Source organism: Glycine soja, chromosome 18 (genome assembly GCF_004193775.1).
Source record: "Glycine soja cultivar W05 chromosome 18, ASM419377v2, whole genome shotgun sequence".
NCBI lineage: Eukaryota > Viridiplantae > Streptophyta > Magnoliopsida > Fabales > Fabaceae > Glycine > Glycine soja.
The window spans coordinates 48,888,479-48,910,053 of record NC_041019.1 but is presented as its reverse complement, the minus strand read 5'-3'; the positions used below and the strand labels follow the sequence as shown (position 1 = coordinate 48,910,053).

At 34.3% G+C, this 21,575-nt stretch overlaps 3 protein-coding genes across 3 annotated transcripts; 1 reads left to right on the top strand and 2 right to left on the bottom strand.

Annotated features, from left to right (window-relative positions):
* LOC114395339 (probable protein phosphatase 2C 65) lies at nucleotides 1-3,969 on the top strand. Its single transcript, XM_028357090.1, has 5 exons — nucleotides 1-586; nucleotides 1,671-2,009; nucleotides 2,122-2,236; nucleotides 2,326-2,549; nucleotides 3,289-3,969. Exons 1-5 carry the CDS (start codon nucleotides 377-379, stop codon nucleotides 3,673-3,675), a joined length of 1,275 nt encoding a protein of 424 aa, XP_028212891.1. The 5' UTR covers nucleotides 1-376; the 3' UTR covers nucleotides 3,676-3,969.
* A 662-nt stretch (nucleotides 3,970-4,631) lies between these two features.
* On the bottom strand, nucleotides 4,632-7,872 carry LOC114396119 (aldose reductase-like). The gene is made up of 8 exons (XM_028358016.1): nucleotides 7,702-7,872; nucleotides 6,830-6,880; nucleotides 6,669-6,742; nucleotides 6,440-6,527; nucleotides 6,127-6,333; nucleotides 5,632-5,703; nucleotides 5,295-5,537; nucleotides 4,632-4,910 (listed from the first exon to the last, which is right to left on the bottom strand). Exons 1-8 carry the CDS (start codon nucleotides 7,840-7,842, stop codon nucleotides 4,821-4,823), a joined length of 966 nt encoding a protein of 321 aa, XP_028213817.1. The 5' UTR covers nucleotides 7,843-7,872; the 3' UTR covers nucleotides 4,632-4,820.
* Nucleotides 7,873-15,962: 8,090 nt separating this feature from the next.
* On the bottom strand, nucleotides 15,963-19,851 carry LOC114394774 (patellin-6-like). Its single transcript, XM_028356447.1, has 4 exons — nucleotides 18,838-19,851; nucleotides 17,632-17,756; nucleotides 17,170-17,311; nucleotides 15,963-16,743 (listed from the first exon to the last, which is right to left on the bottom strand). The coding sequence occupies exons 1-4, from the start codon at nucleotides 19,585-19,587 to the stop codon at nucleotides 16,453-16,455; spliced, it is 1,308 nt and encodes a 435-aa protein (XP_028212248.1). The 5' UTR covers nucleotides 19,588-19,851; the 3' UTR covers nucleotides 15,963-16,452.
* Nucleotides 19,852-21,575: the final 1,724 nt, after the last annotated feature.

Genomic DNA, 21,575 nt, shown 5'->3' with positions numbered 1-21,575 from the left:
CGAACGAGGAAAGAAAAAAGAAAACAGACAACAAAAAAACCGGTGCCCAAGAAACAAACAATAATATGCATAGTTTCAGCCTTAGTCTCAACATGACAACCTCTTTTCCCTATCCTTCTTCCATTTGTGTATGTTTCAACTCCTTCCATGCATTTTTGGCCTTTTCCACTTCTACTCTCTATGCATTATTTTTTCGTCACCTTTTCACGCCTCTTCATCACTCTGAATTCTGACCCTTCATACCTTCCTTCAAAAAAATTCCATTTTTCTTCCCTTCCTCGCTTGTTTTCTCCAAAATATCATCTGGGTATTCCCTGGAATTTCGTGGGGTGCCCTTGTTTTCTTCATTGCAAATCGTTGTTGTTGGGTTCCAAACATGGGAGGCTGTTGCAGCCACGATGTTTCGGTTCGAGGGAAGGTGGAGAGCGAGATGGGTGATAGAGAATATGAGTATGAACATGAGAATGATGTGTCTTTTGAACAAGGTGGAGCATTGGTAAGGTTAAGAGGTTCCTCTAGGTTTGTATCAATGTACGCACAGCAGGGTCAGAAAGGTGTGAACCAAGATGCTATGACAGTTTGGGAGGTATGATTCTTTCTCCATGTATTTGTTTTCATTTTGATTTTTCTGGATTTATTTTTATTAATTTTGATGGTTTTTGTTCTTTTGGTAATTTGCTTTATTGGCTTTTAAAGATTTCAATCAATTCTTGTGGCCTGGATTATAGTTGTCTCTTTCATCACGGGCTTTTGTTTTCATTTCATTAATCATCGACTTTTTGGTGAATTTAAGGGATATGATTCTCATCAGAAGGTTGTTTATTATATAAGTAATTACCTGTTTTCACAATTATGGGTTATTTTTGCTCACCACATTTTCTCCCTCTTTATTCTTTGGCTTTTCATGTTATGTATTCGGTTTTCTCTGCCTTTACTATCCTATCAACATGAATTTATTATACCCATGTCCTGTGTCTTCTCCTCCTCTGCTTTTATTTTTTATTTTTTATTTTTTTATTGAACTAAAAACATGAAAATTGGTTGTCACTTGCCGGATACAGATTTGAAGTTTGTAAGAATATATCCTTGTCTGCACTTTGTCCTTCATAGCTTGATCCTTTAATTTGTGTACTTTTTGCCAATCTTTAATGGCAGTGTGATAATCGTCATGATTTGGAAGTAATCAATTTCAACCATTCATAATAATTTTTATTTTTATTTTTTGCTCTAAGCCAAATATTAAGATAATCTATGAAGAAGATTGTTCTGGTACATCAAAAAAGTTTGTCCTTCCTTTACCCACGGAGACGTCTTTTAAAGACAAAACTATAAGGTTCAAAAGAGCCAAAGTAGTCAATACTTCAGATGCGGTGAACCTACTAATGCAGGGGACTTAAGGTCGAAACAAAGATAAAAAGGTTGAAAAGAAACCTGCATACACTCCTTTGAAGTTGCATTGATCTTCCCTTGGATCAGGGGAATGGCTACCAAGATTCTTGTTTAAAGGCCATTTCTGGCCTTTATTTTTTTTTTTTTTTACTTTGTGATTCTAATAATGAAAGAATTGAGTTACTCCATGTCTCCCTTCTATGGTCTTTATTATAGCATGACGCTTTTTTTATTGATGAAACATGTGGCTTGGATTAATGTTTGATATGGTACATTATTAGGACTATACTGGAGAAAAAGATGTGATCTTTTGTGGTGTGTTCGATGGTCATGGTCCTCTAGGCCACAAGGTTTCACAATTTATTCGTGACAATCTACCCTCAAAACTGTCTGCAGCAATAGAAATTTCACAGCAGAAGACCATCAAATACTATGATGCCAATGATGCAGAAACTGGCTGCTTTGATGATGCCTACGATGACAATAACCACAACATGTCCCTTGCTTCATGGGAGGGATGCTTGCTGAAATCCTTCGATGAGATGGATGAGTACCTTGCTCAGGAAATTAACACTGACAGCTATTGCAGTGGTTGCACCGCTGTGACATTAATTAAACAGGTAAAACTAAACTTCTACATGTTCACAATAGCATTACCAACAAGTGAAACACTTTTGTACTATTGAAATAACTACATGCATCACTTTTGACTTTTCCACCGAAAATTTTCAGGGTGGCCAGTTGATAGTTGGCAATTTGGGTGATTCTCGTGCAGTACTTTGCACAAGGGATAGGGACCAACTCATTCCTGTTCAACTCACTGTTGACTTGAAACCAGATATTCCAAGTAGGTCTTGGTTTTGGCTTCAATTCCCAAGTATTACTAGTCCATCAAGTATTGAGTTTAACCAGCTTTTGTTCTTCAATTTCTCTCAGGTGAAACCTCAAGAATTGTTAACTGTGAAGGAAGAGTTTTTGCAGCAGAAGAAGAACCAGATGTGTACAGAATATGGATGCCTGATGATGACTGCCCTGGACTAGCCATGTCAAGAGCCTTTGGGGACTTTTGCCTCAAAGATTATGGCCTCATCTCAGTTCCTGATGTGTTTTACAGAAAAATTACCCCACAAGATGAATTTGTGGTTTTGGCAACTGATGGGGTAAGTAATAACATTACAGTGTCACCTTTGCATACTTGATGTTGAATATTCTAAGTTAAACAATACTCCCTCAAGTCACGAATATAAGCAAACAAAAGTATCTTATTTTTTGATTTCAAATAAAAACATATCTCAATCATCTATGTCTTATTTAATGAGATTCTCTTCAAAATAGCCTTCATTTAATAAGGACAAAAGACTTTTTTTATGCTATCAAGTTCCAACGTAGGATAGTTTAGGAAAAATATTTATTTTTTAATTGAAAATGACATAATCTAATGCAGGATAGTTTAGGAAAATATTTATTTTTTAATTGAAAATGACACAATTTAATAAAATTAACTAATTTTCTTAATTGTGAAGTATGTCTTTTTTTGCTTATAATCAAGACCGGAGATAGTACATATTAGGACAAAACTTAGATACAGTTTTTCGTGCAGCTCTATAATCAGAATCGGTGATTCACTTTAGTAATCTATGCTGACCTTTAAATGCAAACCGTTATTATGCAAATTACGAAGGTGAAACACCATTTCTAGTTAGAGAACAACACCAAAAATACTTTAAAAACTGTATACAAGTTTTGTCCTATATATTCCTGGTTATTGTTTCACTCAATTCATATATTTCTCCCAATGCAAATATTTTACAAAAATCATGCAAGCAATGAAATAAGCGTTTTAGTAAATTTCTTTTACAAGCATCCGTTTGAAGGACCAAAAGTTTCTATTTTCTACAGGTGTGGGATGTGCTCACTAACAGTGAAGTGATAAACATAGTTGCTTCAGCACCAAGGAGGTCCATTGCAGCCAAGTTGTTAGTGAAGCGTGCTGTTAGAGCCTGGAGATACAAGTATCCTGGTTCCAAGGTCGATGACTGTGCTGCCATATGCTTGTTTCTGGGTGAACAATCTGTTTTGTTAAATTCACAATCCTACATGAGTAGAAAGAGTAGACAGCGCAGCAAGCACTTGAATCGCACTAAGTCCACTAGAAATGAAGACAATGAAACTGTGTATGGCAAGATTGGGGTGGAGCTAGAGCGAGCCAACTCTTTATCAAAACTTCCTCGCCTTGCTAGGGGTATGAGTAAACGGCAATCATCCAAGTACTACACACCAAGTTGAATTGAAGTTCACTTACAAAGGGCCTTCTGAGAAGTTAATAAGTGGTCAAACACTCAAATTGGACCTCAAGTTTTATATTTTAGAAGGGGGAAAAAGGGGTTGAAGATTTTAGGATCATGTGTTTCCCTTGAAATGAGTCTGAAGATTTTAATGATGAGCTTTATATGAAAAGTTATGTTTAACATTAATTTCACTCAATTTTTAAGATACCAAATAGCATATACTCCCTTGAAATGAGTGTGAAGATTTTAATGATGAGCTTTATATGAAAAGTTATGTTTAACATTAATTTCACTCAATTTTTAAGATACCAAACAGCATATACCTCAAAAGATGTAATGGTGGTGCCTTCTCAAAACATTGGCAGGGACACAATTGACTAATTATTTACCAATATGACTGTAATCAATGAAAAGATTTTATGTCTTATCCGTTTTACAGATTGAATATTTTTTGTGAAGAATGACTTCTAACGTAAACTCCAGTGGCAGTTGTCTTGGATCCATATTCTGTCTGTGATCTGAATATGTGCCAAAATGGTCTTAACACTCATTGTATAACAAGTTCCATGAATTTTTTTGGCCACAAGAGTTCAAGAAAAAAACTGATGGATTTCGTTTATTTTTTATATATTTGTTTTATAAATTAAGGCATGTTGATTCCTTTTGTATGGCATGCCCACTAAAGAGTTTAAATGATTGCCTTTTGACCATATGGAGGAAAAACGTTACCTTAAACATTCCTCTCTTATCTATAATTTCGCACTTTTCAGAATCATAACTTCAAACTGTGCCCTGTAATATTTTATTTTTAATATTATACCACTAGGAACATTAGACAAGTGCCCCACATTTTTTTATACGTACGCCTATGAGTCATAGGAACACACCTTGGCTTTATTTCATTGCTTTTTCTTGAAGTGTCTAATGCCCTTGGTCAGTGTGCACTAGTGTCCATCCTGGTTAATTGTGGTGGTTTCAAAAACATTTCTCTTAAATTTTGTCCACTTACATAATAACTTTAGACTCAAAAAACCTTCTAGTGTATCAAATCACATACAGAACATTCGAGAAATGCAAGTTATTACATAGTGCCTTGAAAAAGAGATAAACAAAGTGTGGTTAGGTGCATGTGTGAAGTGTGGACTAATCTTCATGGTCCCAAATATCTTCAACACTTCTGAATGGCCCAGCGCTCTTGTTCACAAAGAGGTCTTCACCATCCAGAACTCGCCTCTGCAATAGTAGCCAAAGAAAAATGCACATTGTTTATAATGAGTGCAGCAGTGTCCAAATGAAAGGATAAATAGAGTAATTAATATGTGAAGGGAAAAATATAAAGTGGATATCACATTATACATTTACTCACTTTCAAGATTTTAATCTTTGCTAGAAATAATGACATTTTTACACTTGCAAATTCAAATTCATGTATCACTAATATGTTATATGACCCTAAAAGTAATGAACTATATGCATTACAATTTTGAATAATGTCAAGTGCTAGGGACCCCTCATATCTAATAGTCAATAAAAATGACAAATTTTTTGGGTGTTTGGTAGTATTTTGCATTTTTCCTACTAGACTAACATGTACCAACTCAATGTTAAAAAGCCTACCTGATCGGGCATGTTGCTAAGGGTCTTAAAGTCTCTTTCTGGAAGTTCCCAATTGAAAACACTGACATTCTCCATGATCCTATCTGGCTTGGTTGATTTGGGGATGACACTTGTCCCTCTCTGGATGGCCCACTTCACCAACACCTGCCCTGGATTCTTGTTCATCTTATTGGCTATCCTATCAACCTTTTGATCATTGATCAGATCCCTTCCACCGTCTGATGAGCCCAGTGGAGAGTAAGCCTATTCACCAATTTTTGCATTTCAATCATGGCCCTTTGTCATAAAAAATTCAAAACCAAAATAAATCTAATTAAACTAGCAATGTGTTGATTACAGTAACATGGATGGCATTCTTCTTGCAAGCCTGAAGCATCTTGTCATTTCTCCATCCAGGATGCATTTCCATCTATAACAAAATGGCAAACACACAAGTTCAGAAAAAACAAGTGGTATTGGAGTACCATTGTCCATTATCCAATACTCAACCTTTGGGATTGTTCCTTCCAAGGAAACATAAATTTAGGTCATTTTTGGCTTAAATATGTCTTTCCCCCTCAAATTTAGGTCATTTTTGGCTTAAGTCCCTTAAATTTAAATTTGTTTTTTCAGTCCTTCAATTTTAAAAATGCCCTCTTTAGACCCCTCATATAGTAAAAAAATCATCACAAATTGTATACAAACCACCACAAATCAATCACGAAGGACTAAAAAGAGAAGTATTCGAAATTCAGAGACTAAAAAAACAAATTTAAATTTAAAGGACCAAAACTAGAAGTGATTTGAGGGATTTTTATTCAAACAAAAAATATTTCTCGGTATATAATTTCACCTGGCAGACAGAAGGCATAATTTGAGCAATGCTCATCAGCTTATCTAGCTTTGTAAGAGTGAAATTGCATATTCCAATGTCTCTGACAAGGTTTTCCTTGACAAGCTTCTCCATTTCTCTCCACACCCCTTCCATGTCAAGCTCCAACACTTCTCCTTCTTTGGGGGGTCTGCTGGCACCATCTTTCAATCTAAATGGCCAATGAATCTGCATTTTATTTTATACATTAGAGCCTGTCTACTACTACACATATCAAACCACATGCAAAAAAAAAAAAAGAAGATGGAATTTAAGCATAATATAAGCTCATTACCAAGTAAAGATCAAGGTAGTCAAGTTGGAGTTCTTGAAGGGTATTGTTGATAGCAGGTCTAACTCTTTCAGGGGTCAAGTCTGTGCACCTAGTAGATTCAAAATTTCACACACACACACACACAAACTACCATGAGAGTTTCTTTCAAATGTTGAAGCAACATTATTCAAATGAATTTAGCATAGTCACCCAAAGAGTTGGTAGAGCTACATCTATTAGGTTATTTTACCAAAGTTTGGAGGTGACAAATAGATCCTTCCTTTCCACTCCTGCTTGCATGGCAGATTGGAGTGCATGTCCAACCTATCAGTTGATAGATAATTAGGATAAGTAAGAATGGGGAAAATGGTGGTTTAAATCAAATTAAACTATTAGGAAACACAATCAGACTTCCTCTTGAACTCCATACTGCGAAGCAGTGTCTATGTGTCTGTAACCAGCCTGCAGCCAAAGTCAGATCATGTGAGACCCAGCTCCACAAGAATGGCAAAAACTAACTAGATTTTTGGTTAAATATGTCTTTAGTACCTGAATCCATAGGAAAATCTTTGTTTTTAATCCTTCAAAAATAAATTCTCTTTTTGGATTCTTACTTGTGAAAATGTATCATAGTCACCGTCCTTCACAAATGATTGTGACAAAAAAATTCCTCTAGTCACTTGGTCCCTTGTTTATACATATAACACATTTGCATAAAAGCATACCAATTTTAGTAACTAAAAACATATTTAACCTTTATCCTAAAAAAATTATGCAGAGACTTCTTTTAAAGTTGGGCTTCTGAATGTGGGGTAAAAGGAGTGTTTATTCAAGTAGAACAAAATGAGAAACTCATGATCCACAAGGAGATGTAAAAAATCTGAAGGGAATATTGAAGTTAAGAATTCTCTTTAAATCTATAATTTCTTTTTGGAATTTAATTGCAGCACTAACCCTGATCTGTTCCACAAAAATCTAGTGTTGTTAATGGAAGATACCAACATTTTCCATAGATTAATAGAGAATTTTTATTTGGGTGCCTTTATTTTCTTCTTTTCACATTATCCATAGATTTCAACATACAATACAATACCACCTTAATGAATTATTTCATGGGATAAAAAATCTTTTGTCAATTCAAATAACTCCATCAACAGATTCTCATTTTATCCAAAAGCTTAATTCATTAACCTATGTATAATGATCACACACCATACCCAAAAGTGAACCAAATGTTCCATAAAATGTATAAACAAACTTAAAAGTGAAAGCAGTGTAATTACCTCAACAATGGCGGTGATCACAGAATTGGCAGCTTGTGAACCAGACTTCCATGTGCCCAATCCAACAGCCGGTATGGTATGACCACTCAAAAGTTTAAATGACTGTGTCTTAGGTTCATGTGGCTTAACAACTTGTGCCATCTTTCAATGTTTGCTAATAATAAAAATGGTGTTTGTTTCTTGTGGCACATTATTATACAAGAGACCATTTCTAAGTTCCCGAACATTTAGGAGCTGAGTGACACATATTGACCAATTTGCATGCAAGACACGTTCACATCACTTGATGCTGCTTGTTCCATTCTAAAATTACTAGGCCAACTCTTTTACACGTTTCCTAACTCCTTTCTCTCTTTGCTTCTTTTCGTTGACACGTGGTTGGGAAACCGAACAATGAAAATCTATAGTTTATATTAATAATTAAAAAATGTTATCCTGTCTTTAGTTTTTATTATATTTATGGTGATATTAACGTGATTTATGTTTAATTATTTTTATTTAAAATAATTTTTGATGGTATAAACCATCGTTTTTTTATAACTTTTTTCGATCTTCCTGATTTGCAGAGAGAGACATAAAAAATTGATTTGGTATAGTAAAAATATCAAATTATATATCATCAACTAAATAAGAGAAAATAATTTTTTTTTATCTAATTTAACAACTTAAAAAATTATCTTACATTTTTCTTAATTTATCTTTTCTCTTATTATTTTTTTCTGAAATTAAATAGAAATAAAGACATTTAAATGTTCCTCAACCCAAAAAAGATAGGACAATTTGGACCGTCCCGGAGGCTTGGACCTCATGCTAAGCTGGGTTTGACCTTATTTATTTTTCATAATATTGGGAAAAATACCCCTAAACCATGGATGCCCACATACATCTAATTAATAGGGGTGAGTAGAGCAATACTCTTTTAAATAATAGAGTCAGGCTACTGAATTAACTTAGGTTCCTTCTGTCTTTGGGTGTTGTCCAGTAGTTTGGTCACCGATGGAGTAGATCTTTGCTCTCTACAAACGCTAGGGTTCCTTCTTTGATCCTTGGGAGTTCTGACTGTCTCGATCTCCAAAGTTTTTCCTTGTTTTTTCCAATTGCGTGTCCTATCACTTTTTCTCATCTTGGGCTATGAAGTAGTTCGTTACTACCTGTAATAGCCAGCTTGAACTGCTTCTGATGGAAAAGAACAAGGGTCGTCAATCGCACTCAGCTGCAAAATAAATTATGGTGAAGGGTACTACCTCAGGTTCAGGTAAATCCCAAACATTTGCTACTTCTGGTCTAGCTGGTTGCTTGGATGTTGTCCAAGCAAATCAGAATGCTTATACTGCTTCACAAGATAATCTTGTAGGCAAGGTGCTCGTAAAAAAGGCAGGGACAAGTTCTGCAAAAACTGATGATTGTTTTATAATTTGTCGGAATGTAGTGCTGAATCTGAATCTTCCCCAGAGGTTTCTTGCACCTTAGGGGACAATGATTCAACTACTGATGATGATTCATCTCACTCATGTGGCTCTAAGTCATCACCACAGCTAGACGACAATAAGGCTCCTACTCCTTGGGTCAATCTGTTCAAAGATAACAGAAATCCTTCCAAAGGTTTTGGAATGAAGTTCTCCCCTCCATCCTCTGATGATGAAGTACTGTTGGAAGAAACTGATTTGCAACCCTTGGAAGAGGCTTGGGGACATAGCCTTATTGGCTATGTGGCTAGCCGCTTCCCAGGAAAGAAAACTCTGCTAGATTGTTGCAAAAAATAGGGAGTCAAGTTTTCATACGCAGCTCATGAAAGTGGTTGACTGGTGTTTAAATTTGAGTATGAGGACAATCTGAACCAAGTCCTCTCTGCAGGCCCTTACTTTATATTTCAAAGACCCTTACTGCTGAAGGTTATGCCAGCATTCTTTGACTTTGACAATGAGGAGCTCAGCAAGATCCCTGTTTGGGTTAAACTCAGAAATCTTCCTTTGGAGCTTTGGAATCCTCAAGCCTTAGGGAAAATCCTGTCCAAGATTGGTTCGCCCATTCGATCTGACCATCTTACTGCTTCTAAGGGGTCTATTTCTTTTACTAGAGCTTTAGTTGAGGTTGATGCTTCTTTGGAGCTCATCGATGAAGTGCGATTTAGACTGCCTACAGGGAGGACTTTTGTGCAAAAGATTAAGTATGAAAATAGATCTTCTTTTTGCACTCACTGCAAGATGATTGGGCACCGCCTCACTAATTGTAAAATTGTCACTGCGAATAAGTCTGCTCTCATCACAGCCTCCCCCACCTTGGATCAGCCACAAGTGGGTGATTCAGCAATGCCCCCACATACCAATACAGCAGGCCCCTCTGATAATCCAAAGACTGTTCAGACTAATCTGTTTGTCCCTCCTCACAGAAAATATGTCCTGGTTGCAAATCAGGTTCCTGTCCTTCATAATTCTTCTGACCTCAAAGAAATAGGGAACACTGAGTTTGGTGATCCTATAGAAGAGGGGTTTGTTCAGGTGAAAACAAAACACTAGAAAAAAAGGTAAAAAAGTAAAACTCATAAAGACAACCCGTAATGAGGATATGCATGCTGATGTCCAAAGAGGAAGAAATCATAAAGCTGTAACTAGGGTCGGGGAGGCTTCCCCCTGTCCGAATCCATGATCATTGCCTCTTGGAACATCAGAGGCTTTAATTTGCCTCTGAAGCATCATGCGATGCAGAGCTTCCTTCGCTGCAAGGAAGTTAACGTCATGGTTGTGTTGGAAACTAAGTTGAATAAGGTTTCAGTTGAGGAAATCATGAGAAGAAAGTTTGGTGACTGGCACTTCACCCATAACTTCGCTTCTCATAATGCTGGCAGAATTCTTATCCTCTGGAAGTAGGATAAGATCCATATTTCTATTTTGGAGTCAAATGCCCAATTGATTCACTGTGCTATTGATTGTAAAACCACTGCCAAGTGCTTTCAGGTTTCATTCATCTACGGTCTTCACTCCATTGTGGCAAGAAGATCTCTTTGGATAAATCTGAATAGTATCAATGCTAATATGAACTGTCCCTGGCTCCTCATTGGTGACTTCAACTCCATTATGTCTCCCACCGACCATTTCAATGGAGTTGAGCCCAATGCTTATGAGTTGCAAGATTTTGTTGATTGTTGTTTTGACTTGGGGCTGGGGAGCATCAACTCTCATGGCCCCTTGTACACGTGGACTAATAGTAGGGTGTGGAGCAAACTGGATAGAGTTTTATGTAATCAGGCCTGGTTCAATTCCTTTGGAAATTCTGCTTGTCAAGTTATGGAGTTTATTTATATTTCAGACCATACTCCTCTAGTTGTCACCACTGAGTTGGTAGTGTGTAGAGGTAATTATCCATTTAAATTCAACAATACTATTGTGGATCATCCAAATTTCTCTAGAATTGTTGCAGATGGCTGGAAGCAAAATATTCATGGCTGTAGCATGTTCAAGGTCTGTAAGAAATTGAAAGCTCTTAAAGCTCCCTTGAAGAATCTTTTTAAGCAAGAGTTCAACAACATCTCCAACCGAGTGGAGCTAGCTGAGGCTGAATATAACAGTGTGCTTAATTCTCTAAAGCAAAATCCTCAAGACCATTCCCTTCTTGCTCTGGCAAACTGTACTAGAGGGCAGACCATTATGCTTAAAAAAGCGGAGTCTATGAAGTTCGCTTAGCTCATCAAAAATAGATATCTCCTGCAGGCTGATAAATGCTCCAAATTTTTTCATGCTTTAATCAAGCGCAACAGACACAGCCGGTTTATTGCTGCCATAAGGCTAGAGGATGGGCATAACACTTCCTCCCAAGATGAAATTGCCCTTGCTTTTGTGAATCACTTTAGGAATTTGTTTAGTGCTCATGAGATGACCCAAACTCCTTCCATTTCGATCTGCAACAGGGGTCCTAAGGTTCCCACCGATTGCTTTGCGGCCTTCCTTTGTCCTACTTCTAAGCAAGAGATTTGGAAGGTTATTTTTGTGATGGATAACAATAAAGCTCCAGGGCCAGATGGTTTTAATGCTTTATTTTTCAAGAAGGCTTGGAATATCATTGGTGATGATATCTTTGAGGCGGTTAATGAATTCTTTACAACTAGAAAATTTTTAAAGCAAATCAACCATGCTATTATTGCGCTTATTCCTAAGCATGATTAGGCCTCCCAGGTCAACCATTTTAGACCCATATCTTGCTATAATTTGTTATACAAGATTGTATCTAAAATTCTGGCCAACCGCATAGCCCCAGTGTTTGAGACTATTATTGGGGAAACTCAAACTGCCTTCATTAAGAACAGAAAGATGATGGACAACATCTTTCTAGTTCAAGAGATTTTGCGCAAATATGCACGGAAAAGATCCTCTCCGAGATGTCTCCTGAAAATTGACTTGCATAAAGCTTATGATTCCATTTCCTGGGGATTCTTGGATTGGATGCTTAAGTCCATTGGCTTCCCAGCCCAGTTCTGTACTTGGATCATGGAATGTGTTTCTTCCACTTCCTTTAGTGTGACAGTCAATGGATCCATTTATGGCCATTTCAAAGGGCAACGGGGTCTTAGACAAGGGGATCCTCTCTCCCCTTATCTGTTTGTGCTTTATTTGGAGTACTTTCCCAGAGATATGAGCAGCCTCAAGGATGATGCCAATTTTAAATTTCATCCCAACTGTGCAGGTATTCAGTTATCTCATTTGGCTTTTGCAGATGATATTATGCTTCTATCTAGAGGAGATATCCCTTCTGTGTCAACTATGTTTGCCAAGTTTCAGCACTTCTATAGGGTTTCAGGGTTTTCCATCAGCTCCGATAAATCTGCCATATACTCAGCTGGTATTAGGCCTCATGAGCTTTCTCATATTCACCAGCTTACTGGATTTAGCTTGGGTGACTTCCCTTTTAGATACTTTGGTGTTCCCCTTTTATCATCTAGATTAAATGTATGCCACTATGCTCCCTTGCTTTCCAAGATTACTGGCCTGATTCAGGGATAGAGCAGGAAGTCTTTATCTTATGCAGGAAAGCTAGAGTTGATCAGAGCAGTTATTCAAGGAATTGTGAATTTCTGGATGGGGATTTTTTCTTTGCCTCAATCTGTTCTGGACCGGATCAACGCTTCGTGTTGTAATTTTCTGTAGGGCAAAGCGGATATTGGCAAAAACAAGCCCTTGGTTGCTTGGTCAGTAGTTTGTTCTCTGAAAAAAGAAGGGGATTTAGACCTTTTTAATCTCAAGGACTAGAACCTTGCGCTTCTTTCCCGTATCTTGTGGGACTTTCATTGTAAGAAAGATTCTCTATGGGTTCGGTGGGTTCACCATTACTATGTAAGAAAACTGCTTTTTTGAACAAGGGTTCCCTCTGCCCTTTACGTTCAAATGAGGCTGAGTCAAATGCTCATTTGTTTTTTTCTTGCAGGAAATCTCTCCAAGTTTGGGCTCACATTCGTGATTTGGCTCATTTCCGTAGGCATTTCACTTCTTTGCAGCGCATTACTGACTCTTTAATTAGGGGCAGATCCACATCAGGTGTTCAAGCAAAATTTCATTGTCTGGCTATAGCAATTACAGTCTACTGCATCTGGCTGTCTTGGAACAAGCTGATTTTTGAAGATTATCAATTTTCTGTAATAGAGGTTATTAGCAAGATTAAGTTTTTTATGTATAGACAAACACATCTGTTGCATTTGTTTTAACATCTTGATATAGGTCTTCTTGTATTAGAGAGACTTTTGATTTTCTCTAGCTGCGGGGTATGTTCCGTTTATTGTTGTATCATTTTAGATTTAATATAATTTACATTTTTTCAAAAAAAAAAAAAATAGGGGTGAGTATGACCGATCCGGCCAGTTTAAAGTGCAAAGGTTTTTTTAAGGACTGTATTCAGTAGTAAAAATCTGCTGCAGATAAACGGAGTAGCCAGTAATTTGAAAAAAACATATTTTAAAAAAAGGAAAATATGTATAAAATTAGAAGAAAAAAAATTGATTTTATTTTTTTAAGTTAAAATCTATAACACTATAATATATTAACATTTTAAACATAATAAATTAATAATAATAATTTAGATTAAAGATCGGAATTTTAACGTAACAAAACGATAATACTTACGTTCTAGACTTAGACGAGTTAATCAGGTAATTTAAACGTTCATGAATAAAGCCCACAAGATTCATTATTCACAGGGTTTGCGGGTCACAGACCGATTCGCGGATCTAATATCCACCCCTACTAATTAAGGTGTATATAAGAGAAAGGAAAATACTCAAATGCAACAGGAAAATAAAAACAATAATAAATAAGATAAATGATATATTAAAAAATTAAGTGAAAAAAATAAAAGGGAATTATATATATAGTTATAATTATTCCTTCTTGTCAAGTTAAGGCCCAAATCACTAACAAACAGTATCTAATCAGAGTATGATCTGTGTTGATAGGAGTGTGGATTGAGTTTTCTTTCTAGGCATGTTTTATTAAGTTTTTTTTAATTGTTTTTTTCCTAGTTTGTATGGAAAATCATGAAATTAGTCCAGGAACATAGAAATCATTCAGGTGAATTTCACCTGGTAATAAAATATTTTTTATACACATAATCATATAATCGAATCGAATCCTTATCAACATGATTAAGAAACTTAACTATGTATCAATTAGGCCAAACCTCATTGATATGCTCAAAATTGTTTATTATGTTGAAGTATAATCAGTTATATGGACTGAATACAAAGTTAGGGTCAACACATCATATACTACATCATATAGAACACAACACATGCTCCAATGAAATGCTGGGCATCATGTGAATAAATCTGAAAGAAGGAACTGCTGCTGCTGTTTTCCTAATATAGAAATATTCGGCTAAATAAAGTAATTCATTTCAGCCTAGACAGTATTTTGTACCATTTTTCTTACTATAAGACGGAAAACTGAACATCATAAACCCTTGAAACATGGAACTCTCAGCAGCTGCTCAGCAAAATAATCCAACCAACAAATCAACATTCAATTCTATTCAATGTTCTGCTGATTTTTTTCCCTTGGTAAAATCGTACAGGGGCATGACTCAGTCTTTTATTGTTGAGAATAATAATCAAATTTTCGTTAACAAAAAAAGATAATCATATTTTCACTCTTTTTTTCACTATGCGTCTAGCAACACAGATTAAAAAAAAAAACAAAAACAAAGGGAAGTATACTATGAGATTGGTAATGTGATAGTGAAAATTTAAAATAAAAAATAAAAAATAAAAAATATTGTAAAAATAACATGTGAAAATATCATTACTCTCAGAAAATGGAATGCATTCACTTTACTATATACTAGTCCCTGAGAAATATGACTATGAACCGTTTGAATATAACTCATAAAAGCTTATTGAAACTTCTCATCATTTATATATGTACTTTTATACTTTTTATTTTTTTGTAAATAGTGTTTCAATAAATATATCGTATCACCTTGTTAAGTCTTAAAAATACTTGAGTCATAGTGCTTCTGGAAAAGCAGTCCGCATGTGGGTACTTGCTATAAATTTTCCTCTGAAACATCTAGGTTAACACTTAACAGAGTGTAAAGAATGCAAGGAATTAAGACGTTATATGCAGGGTTAATTTGTTTTACACCCAAAATTATTTTTTTACACGATGTGTATTTTGATATAAAATCTATGATTAAACGCCATTTGAGTATATAACTCAATTGAGATGACCAGTTTAAAATTATTTTACTAAACTTTAAATCAAAACAGGCACGGAATATATAGAGTATTCCATATTTCGCCATTAAAAAAGTTTCATCAGTTAAATTTTTAACTTTTTTAAATAGACAAATTTGTCAAAATCATTTTTGTATAATAATTTAATTCTATCAAATACATCAGCATACAAAATTTAGATTTTTATATAGAAAATTCAGACCAAAATAATTACAAACAACTATCAATCTTGTAAATTCCAAACTTTAAGAAATAAAATGGACTTTTACTTAGAAGTAAAAGAAAACAATTCATAAAAAGTATAAAATACAATAAAAAAAACAAATAAATGAAATACTATTTTAAAAATACACAATCTTAATTTAATACTACCAGATATTTTAAAAACTGATTTCATATACTTACTATATATAATTTTTTGATTTTGATTTTTATAATCTCATTTTTTTTTACAGATTTATTATCTCAATTTTAATCACTCCATTTAAAAAGGATGAATATTCATTCACCAAACCATAGCAGAATGCAGACATCACCATAAATACAATAGACAAGGAAAGATGCTACACCATTCAATTTCAAGTTCCAGAGCCCGTGAACTCTTCAATGGACCATCATCACCGTTCATCTTGCATGGACCATAACATAATATCAAATCAAAACCGTCAAGGGCAGGTAAAGGTCCATCCCCACTCAATTCAATTCACTTCTCTTCTGGGAACAAAACTAAAGTACTTTCCCACACATGCTAAATAACAATACAATACCCTCTGACAAAAGTAATCACCAATTCACCACATCATGCCCAAATAGTAAAATGTATTATAATAAGCAAAGCCACTTGCTTTTTCATATGTACCAAATCACCATGCTATAGCACGTTTTTTTCCCTCATTTTTTTACATTACACTAATACAATAGTACTAAGTACCTTTAAGTTGGCTCAAACAAAGTTCAGAATCATAAGTTCATAACCGAAGAGAGTTAAGACTTATAATTAACTTCAAAGCATATAAAGTCATATATGGCTCCTACAATCATTTAGGGCTTAATTGCACCTCAGATGGTGTTGGTGTGCTGGATTTGCGCACAAAATAGCGATAAGCAGCAACTTTTTTCTTCCTTGAGGCAGAGTTATCAACAGAGAGTACCATTTTGCCAGCTTCTTTTGATGTGAAAGAGTTATGGATTGCTTCTTCTGTGGCCTCAATCTTCCTTGCCTTATCAACTGCTAAGGTGTAGCTACCTTGTGCAATTGGGACAAATTCAGCACTATACTCCAAGTCCCAACCTCCCACCACAATATCCCAAGTGATAGTTGCACCACTCTGTCCCAGTGTCACCCAATAACAAGCAATTAACAAATCCTTTAGAAAAAATAGGTTATAATACAATTTTATATTATTATTCTATCACAAATCATCATGCATTGTATGTTTGACTATCAAAGACTAATTGATAGTGTAAAAGTTTACAATGAGAATGCATAGCCATTAAACTTAATCTTTTAATCTTTTCCTTAAAGTATTTGTTATAAACATCAACATTTAAAGTATTTGTTATAAACGTCAATAATTTTACTATACATTACATTAAACTATAATTTATGAATAAATTACGCTTAAAAAATGATTAAATTACAATGTAAAAAACTTCGTAATATTTTTTAACCTGAAAAATCAAAACCAAAAATAAGAAACAATTATAATTCTCACAAGGGTAAATGAAACGGAGGAAGATTAGAACATTGTTACCTCAATTCCTTCTATTTGTATGTTCACTATCTCTCCTCCTTTAACTGTGAACTCAGAAGCAGGTTTTGGGGGACCATTCTCCAAATCGCTTGGTCGACTCAATCCACCATACCGAACAGGAATATTCTCGGGCCTTATAAATCTGAACAAAGGACAATAACCCCATCTTAGAATACAAAACACCAAAAGATATATTGTGGGGTAAGAGACATTTTGTTTGATACATGTGTAGTGTATGTAACACAAAAAAAAATCAAGGATAGACAACTTCAATTTAAAATATAAAATAATGAATAAAATAAAACTCAAGACAAAACTTTACGGTAGATAAGAAAGCTGAGAGCCATTGTGAAATCTTTCTACATAGACGAAAATTAGCAGAAAGAAGAACCCATTTCAAAACCAAAATTTTCTGACCCAATAGGAGAATAAACAAAATAACAACCCATTAATTAGACTAACTTGTAGAGTGTCTCGGCAGCATTTCCTTCCTTAGAGATCACAAACTTGCTCTTAGTTCTCTGGGTCAGAAACGGACTGAACATTGAATACAACACACTGAAGTACCATGGCACATTGATGAAAATCTGAAAGCAAGAAAATGAGAAAAGAAAAAGTAGTGAAATTCCCATCACACCAAAACCAAAAAGGTGGATATAGATAACAAGCAAACAACCATGGGCCCTGTTTGGACAAAGAATGCCTAGATAAAAAGAATTAAACTTCTGTCCTAAGTGAAAATCAACTTAAAATAATATTAAAAAATTCTATAGAAGTTAATGCACATAAGTTGGTTTTGTTATAAGGCTTTAAATTGTGGTTGCTTGTCACGGTCCCCAATATTGTCTCTTGCAGGAAATTATAGATAAATGCAGTTTATGTATCGAAAATACTCCAAATACCTTCACATTGCAAACCATTCTTTAAAACTTTGATTTTTTATTTATTTAACTTGGTAGAAATTTTTAAAATTTAGGAAAGATGTTTAACTTATTCTATTTTTCTTATTACTATAATATAGGTACCAAGTGTTGCTTTTTATCCGCAAATGATAGTTGTTATTATTTTTTAGCGACAGAGATTCCAACCCACAATCTCTTTTCCTTTTCCTTCCCTTCAACCACTAAATTAACCTTAATACCCCAGATAATCGTTTTCTTAACTGCTAAAGGAATCCTATATGACTACCTTCAGTAAGATCTCATCTCAACCATATTTTTTTCCAAGAACTAAACCTTACCTAAGGAATCTGAGATCAGTTAACCCCAAACAAACATAATGTTGGTTAATTAAATCATTCAACTTTAAAAAGTTCTCATGCATTTCCAAGTAAAAAAAATAAAAAATCTGAGAACAATGTACTCCCTTAGGACTTGAATATAAACAACAGAAGTCTCTTAACTTCTTTTTTGTCTAAATATAAGTAGCGAATCTGAATTATCTATGTCGTATTTAATGAAACTCTCTCCAGAATATCCTTCATTCATTTAATAAGACCATAAATTTCTTTTCATGCTTATATATCAAACTCCAACGAAAGATAATTTAAGAAAAAATTTATCTTTTAATTGAAAAAAACACAATTTAATAGAGTTAACTAAACTTCTTAATCAGTATGAATTTGGTTATCCTGGAACAGAGACAGAGACAGGGGGAGGGAGCATATACCTTGCGAGCCACCATTTCAGGATAGTTATCCTGGAACAGAGACAGAATCTGGTTAGAAGCAATTCTTAGCTCCCTCTTGGGCATGTCTTTAAGGTCCGTAACCTGAATGAGCGAATTAACCCCACCGGGCTTGAAGTGTAGCATCCTCACCCCTCTCTCCAGCACCTGCACCCTCCACCGCAAGAACTTCTTCAGCTTCTCCTCGTCCCCGAAAACATTCTCGTACATCTCCCTATCCTTGAATACCCCATAGGCGTTGTAGCACACGGGGTGTCCCTCTCTGTCATAGCCATGGGTATAGGCTACAACCCCTTCAAGTTCCTTGAACCCACCGAGCTCCTCGTCGACAATGTTGTCAGCTCCGAACTCGGTCCTCCATGAGAGGCACTTGAGGAGCATGGAGAGGGCGTCGTGGACCCTGAAGTCACGGGCTCGGAGGAACTTGAGGAGGATGACGTCGGCGTTGTCGGCGTTGTTGTTGTTGAGTAAAGGAACGCCCCACATGGAAGGGGTGGAAGAATAAGAAGATTGGAGTTTGTTCTTGAGGTCTTGGAGGGCTTTTTTCTCGGAGGATTTGAGGTGGGAGATGTAGTAGGTGTCTTCCTTGAAGGAAGGTGTTGAAGACATGATGAAGGAAGTGAGTGTGGTTTTCTTGAAGAAGGGCTTTGGAGATGCTTCTGGAAGGTCTTGGAAGGGTGTGCTGGTGTCCATTGGTGGTGAATGAGGGAGACCCAGATGGAATCTCTGCATGGGAATGGGGAATATGGGGTGATTTGAAGGTGGGCTTGTTGGTTTTGTGCCAAAGTTCTCAGCTTTTTTGGGCTTGGTTCTCTCTGTGGAGTGGCTTCGAGTTGAGCTTGAAGTTGAAGGTGTGAAAGCGAATTTGAAAAGGGAGGAGAGAGTGAAGGCACGCGCTGGTGTAGTAGCTAGGAGTGGAGGGTTTCCAACTTTCAAACCGAGCGCAGTTGGAAAGTGATTGGGGCAGACACCGCTTTGTCTTGCAGTTGCAGCATGTTTACTGTTTACATTTCTCTCTTTTTTTAAATTATGGTTGAATTAATTTGAAAGTGTTCTTTTTGAAAATGGTTTTTTTAACTTTTATCATTTATATTTTAATTTTTTTTTATATATATTTTTGAAAGTGATTTTTTTATTTTATATTTTAATTTTTTTAATCCTTATTTAATTCTATTTTAATCTTTATCATTAAAATATGAGTAATATTATCAATTATAATTAACTATAAAAATATTTTATATTTTAATTAATTATAAAAAGTAATTAAAATATAAATTATAAGAACTAAAAATATCATTTTTAAATTATAAAGATTAAAAAAATACTTTTAAACTACATAGATTAAAAAAGAATTAAAATATAAACTAAAATTAAAAAAATCACTTAAAAAAATGAGTAATTTAAGCTTTTATTAACAAGTATCCATTCAACATAAATTTAAAATAGTTGCTTATTTTTTAGATATTGTTATTTTTTTTTTCTATTGAGAGTGATTTACCGGTCAAATTAGATACTTTAAAATTAAGTTTCATTTGCTTATATAAATAGTAGTTATTTATGAGTAAAATAATATTTTTTTTACCGTTTAAGAATAATACAAAGAGATAATTTAATAGTTTTTTAAAATTATATTAATAGAATAAAATATATATGAATTATTTAACTATAATATAATATTGTAGGAATCAATTAACATAAGATAAATTACTCAAAATTAATTGCTTAAATTATACTCATTGGAAATGCTCTTAAGAAACTAAAAGAAGAAAAAAAAATTGTTCTAAATATCATAAAAGAACATAAAAAAAAGCTATCAGCAACACAATTTTATGCATCTCAATAAAAATCTTTCTCTTTTTTATTTTTTAACTAATATATATTCCAAATACACTAGTTAGCATTTACATTTTTTTATATTCTGTTGCATGTTAATTGAACAATTAATAAATAAATATTTTTTTATAAAATATGTTAATAATATCAAATGTTATATATTATTTAACAAGTTTTTATTTTTAACTAGACAAATGCGAGTAATACTTTTTCTGACTCTTTCTTTAAAAAATATGTCTGATTCATTGAAATTTATCAAAACTTATAAATTTTTATAGGCTAATTCTCATTTAATCTATTTTTAATTGATAGCTTTTAATAATTTTTAGTCATTCGGTAATGTATTAAAAAAAAGTGTCAGATTGCTAACATTTCTGCTTTAATTGTTGCTCTTAAGAAAACTAATTAAAAAAAATATTTTTTTTATAAAAAATATTTGTCTTAGTAAAAAGTTAATCTCACTTTCACTTGAAATAGATAAATGACTAGTGTTTGACCTATATATAGTGAAACATGACATGTGTTTGAATACCTAGCTACACTCGTATTGAGATATTTCTAATTTTATTATAAAATTCGAAAAAGAAATATAAAAAGAAAAATAAGAGAAAAACATTTAAATTGTGTTTTCTTATTGCTTTAGATTAAAAAGGGATTTTTTGTCTGAATGTTCGGTATAGTTGATAGATAATTAGGTTCTTCTTTATATATAAAAATCATTAGATTTTTTGGCATGTTGTTAAGAGTTTAACATCTGATTATGTGTATGGAAAAAAATTATTGGAGAGATAAAATTTATTTTGTTGGGATAAATTAAGTAAAAACTGATGAACATGTAATATCCTGAGTGTTGATGAGGGCAGGAGTGAAGTCAGTGCAAAAGAGCT